We start from the raw sequence: 5,034 nt of genomic DNA on the forward strand, positions 1-5,034 counted from the left end.
ACAACATGAAGAGAAAAAATAGACAAGATGAAAGCAAATGCATTTTCACATTCAAAAGAAATATGCAGACCTGCTAGTGGCTCTAAATGTGATCATATAATGAAACAAATTCAAAACAAAAAAAATTAATGCTTGACTGTGTGGAAGGTGTGAAAAACAGCAGTGGAATGGAAATGGAATGTTAGAAAGATTGCACGTCTATGACAAAGAAGCACTTATGGCTTCAATCACTTTTTTTTCTCTTTTTCTTTTTTTTTTCTTTTTTTTCTTTTTTGTTTTAAAGGATGCTATTGAAGGGTTTTTTGATAAAGTAGCCAACAGCACCAAAAAATAACAGAATGGATTTCCTAATGAAATCAGGCACAGTTTTCCCCTCACATGACTCCTCAAGGCAGGCAGTCTTTTTTCCTCCTTTTTTTTTTTTATTTTTTTTGTGTTTTTTTTTTTCTTTAAAGTTGTCTTTTTTATTATTTTTTTTCCCCCTCAAAACAGATGCATAGTGATGTGCTGGTAAAAGAGAACATACTCCAAATCTCCTCCTTTTGCCTACAGTTAGGAAACAAAGTCCATCTTCAGCTGCCATAACCTCCCAAAGAAAGTGTGTATTCTCCAATTTAAAAAATTACAAAACTCATCTTGCTGTGACAGAATAAAAGACAGCCAAAGTAAAGCAATTTCTTTCAAGTTTTTTGTCTCCTATCCCTTTCTCTCTAGAAAAATCTGCTCACGTGACTGGAGAACAAATTATAAAACACATCCAACTTGAACCTATTAAAAAAAAATGGGTTAAAAGCCTTTTCTGTTTTGTTTTTCTTTTTTCACAGTTACCAAAAAAGGCTTTTTCTTTTTCTCAGCCATAGGGACAATACAAATTAATGTTTTATCAGCCCCTCGCCGGGTTCAAACAGCGAACATACGGCAGTTTAAAAAAATCAGACTCCTATCTCTATCTAATTCTTAAGTACAAAAAAAAAAAAATTTCAACAGTTTAATGCTAAAACAAAATTAGTTCTCTAAAACCAGAAGAAAATCTTCTTTAGAGCTAGTGCAAAGACAGCTTGTATTCTACAGCAAGTACTCCAAACTATGGTATAATAATTACAAAAAATATATATAAATTGACAAAATGAGAGTGTTGGCATCTTCAGGATTAACTTGAAGCACTTTTGGATGAACTGGAGGATGAAAGCCTAGATGATGGCACGTCAACTGTCGCTCTCTTACGAGGTCCTCTTTTTGGTGTAGGCTTGCTGATACAGTTCTCAATGCTGCCGTTTTTACCAGATACTTTTCCACAGATTTGATTGACTAGACTGATTATTTGTTCCTGTTCAGGAAGCGAGAAAAACAAAACACAGATTAGCACCTGCTCTTTCTCCAGTCACTTCTGATGGACAGATCTAATGCTGCTGGTTTTGACTGAAAGCACCTAACTGGGGGTGGGGAAATGTACATGTTTGCAAACCATGCAGAAGCTTGGCTCAGATACTAATTATTCACAAGCAGAAGTTTAGTAAAAAGTACTGTGTAGAAGTCAAAACAAAGAAGCCCTTGCTTCCCTCCTCCCCCCCTTTCAAATTTGAAGAATAAAGAAGCTCAGCCACAAGGTTACTGCAGTAGGGTCAGAAATGTTCTTCAGATGCCATTTAAAACCTGCTACTGCACAAATGCCATAAATTCAAATCCACAGTAACATTGCTTATAATTTACTGTTTACTAAGTATGTCTTTCAAATTTAAGATGATTCCACTTTTTCCTTGTGACAGTGTCGTCACTGGCTCTGGGATGCTGCTTTCATTTAATGCACTATGATGAGCAGGAGACAGGAGTCCTCAACCTGCAAATCAGTGTCATGGCTACAATGCCACTCCTAATTCCAGTATATTCATGGTGTTGGGGAAGTTTCGGGGAAGTGGGGGAAGATTTTTCTGAACTGGCTGTGCCTGCCTAGTAAGAACATTTAGAAGTGATCTGTGCAAAATTGAAACAGCCTCTTAATTCAGGTGACCTTACAGTTAACAAGTGGCATTTAACGTCCAGGTTACCTCTCTCCCCATTCACAGCCCTTAAAAAAACATCTGTGATAATAACCAAACATGCAGTTAGGATCTTTCAGAAATGTAGAAACTTTGTGATAGTTTCTTAAATTTGAAAGAAAAAAAAAAAATCATCCAGTATTTAAGTCTCCTTTTTTTTGCCTTTCCCAACTCAGCCTAAAATACCTACTCTGTAAATATAAAACCTAGCAAAATTAATTATTTTTTGTGACCCTCCCGGAAGGGTTGGCTTTGAAAAACCTCCACAGGTTGAACGGATCTGTGAAAACAGAGGAAGTAAGGGACTGAATAATCTCAAGAATAAGAGAAATGTTAAAATTTCTGAGTAACTTCCCAAAACTCCTCAGTGTTTATCCCATGACAAGGGCAGTTTCACTGTTGCCTGGTCTTAGGCTGTACTTGTTTCTATCTACAGCACCTGAGACCAGAGCTGAGTCTACAACTGCGAATGAAGAAAGCTGCCAAGGGCATGATCTGACCTTTTGGGGGCTTTTCCCCCATATCCCTGTGCATACATCAGAAATTGCCGAGAAGCCTGTGGCAAAAAGCTGCTTGTACCAGCACTGAGCTCCAAGAGCTGATTTTGTAACTTCTCCCCCTGCTTCCTTATCCAGCGTTCGAGCTAACAGTAAAGTGCTTCCCACTCTCTGTTGCCCACCTTTCCCCACACAGAAGGGCTGCCCACAAATGGGGTAACCAGGCAGGTGAAGAGGCATCACTGAACTGGACTGCAGTGTCACACTAGCCCAGCGCCTGGGCACAGTCTGAAATCACCAGCTTAAGGTCTGTGATTATTCATTGTCACACTGGGCCACTTGACTGTTACTGGACCTCTCTACAAATTGCCAGTTTGCCTTAAAGGAGGTTCAGGCTGGACTTCTATGCTGGAGTTCAGCATGAACTTTCTGCAGCATCCCAAAGCATTCATGGTTTCTCTGTTCTGTAACGTGCGTTAATATACTCCAGGTTTCATCTTGGTAATCATGTTTACCCCTGGTTTTTTTTAGTTAATTCATAATAAAGCATTTTCTTCCCATGCTAAAAAACAAACCAACCACCCGAACAGTAGAGCATAGTCTCCTGAGGTCTTGGTAGGACGAAGGCAGAGCCAAGTTTGGTCCCAAGTTTTCAGCATGAAAGCTCACCAGCATCACAAGGCTACATGGTACAGACCTCATCGTAACGGTACATCATTTTCAGTCCCCGACAAGACTTCTGTTTCTCCACATGCCGCAGGGCACACTCCAGGCAGAAGACAACATTTTCATTCTCCTGTACGACCTGTAAAAATTCAGAGGTGGGGGGGGAAGAGAATTCCAGTGAGGTCCAAATTGTAGCCATGTCCCACACACAGTATTTCCCGCTGCAATGTGTGAATTATTAAAGCTGTATCTTACCTCAAGTTAGTGGGAGGAAGCATGAACAACAAGCATTACACATCCTGAAATGGTTCAGGATGTGTAAGAAGAAAGCATGTATCCCTTTTTAAGTGCTAATGTTGGCAAATACATACAATGTAATAAAAAAAGAAACCCCACCAATAGCAATGAAGGCCAAATCCAAATAATGATCCATGCATAAAGTTTTACTGGTATCTTAATATGTAGCCTAAAGATTTAGTGACAGCAGCTGTTTCCCATTCCTTTAAATACTGTCCTGAATAAGGATGAAATCAGAAGCTTAGCCACAGGATTCTTCAGCTACTGTCTCATTCAGCAGAGGTCACATTTGCTCAGCTGGCTGCCTGCCAAGCCTATGCATTCCACTTGGAATTTGACAACTAAGTTGACTTTTTGTCCCTTATTACTGCTAAGAATGGCAAGGAAAAAAAAAAAAAAAAATTTCCTTCCATCAATTAGACTGACTCCAGAGAAGACGGACCAGAATTAAGAGGTTTTTTTGGTTGGCTGCTTTTAAAACAAACCCACTTTAAAGTTACTTAAAAGTAGTTCTGATTAACCGCATCTTAGCTGCTCAGTGGTCTGAACATCTGTATATGCTCAGAATATTCTAGGGTATGAGGGAAACACCTACAGCTTGTTTTTACCTTGTATTTCCATCAGAAACCTAAGATTTGTGACCCAAAAAATACCTGAAAGGTGATAGAAAAAAGACTGAATGTGGAGTCACAGACACTGTTTTATGTCTATTTAAATGTCTGATATTGGAATTAAGTGGTATATAATGGTATATAATTATTGTGAGAGGAGCTTTTGTTATCTTTAATGACATTGCTGTTTTTCTAGGTGTTCTGCATACAGCTAAAAACCTGAAAATGTCACCACAGTGGTTAGCACACCTTCAAAAGCCAGTAGGCAATTACTTGTAAAAAGAGAGAAAGTTACAGGTCTGACTTCTGTTTTTGAACAGGCAGGTTGGCAAACAGCAGGATAGCTTGCCAGGACACAACTACCCTGCACTTTGGCTTGCAGGGAACAGTGGCAGCACAGGCTGCAAGGGCATGTCTGAGACTCGGGGCATGTATGTATTCCAGTTGCTCACTCATCCCAAGAGCTGTTCTGCCATGATCAACTGCTACCAGCAACATGCAGGTATCTGTGTTCCCCCTCCTAGTGAAAGGCAACCGTGCTTGTGGGCTTCTGAGAGTAGAGGAGTGACTAGTCTATCCCTTCCTTACAGGGGGTGGAAGGTAGCTGACTCTAGCTTGACTTCTGTCACCACTGGCCAAGGCAATAAATGTCCTGACACAAACTAAATCCACATCTCTGCGTCCCGCATGGTGTGCATGAGATGACTCTCCAGTCATGTGCTGTGTCTCGAGTGCTTAGAGCCCATTACAGCACATTAGAACAAGGGGGACAGTATCCCAGATGTGGCAAAGGGTTTCACTCACCATGGAAAGATAGCACAGGTGCTGACAAATCTGACATCTCCTCTCTGACGTTTCTAACTGCAACCACTTTCGAGGCTTTTTCTTTCCATCCACCCCGGTGCTGCTGCTGTCGTGGCTGGGGGG

General features: G+C 40.4%; 1 protein-coding gene across 1 annotated transcript in view; it reads right to left on the minus strand.

Moving 5' to 3' along the window:
• Positions 1 to 271: 271 nt before the first annotated feature.
• Positions 272 to 5,034, minus strand: part of JARID2 (jumonji, AT rich interactive domain 2) — a 226,055-nt gene continuing 221,292 nt past the window's right edge. Inside the window, 3 exon segments of the mRNA XM_010000948.1 lie at positions 272 to 1,327; positions 3,231 to 3,338; positions 4,912 to 5,030. Coding sequence (XP_009999250.1) covers positions 1,151 to 1,327; positions 3,231 to 3,338; positions 4,912 to 5,030 — 404 coding nt within the window. The 3' untranslated portion in view covers positions 272 to 1,150.

Source organism: Chaetura pelagica, unplaced genomic scaffold (assembly GCF_000747805.2).
Source record: "Chaetura pelagica isolate M959 unplaced genomic scaffold, ChaPel_1.0 scaffold104, whole genome shotgun sequence".
Lineage (NCBI taxonomy): Eukaryota > Metazoa > Chordata > Aves > Apodiformes > Apodidae > Chaetura > Chaetura pelagica.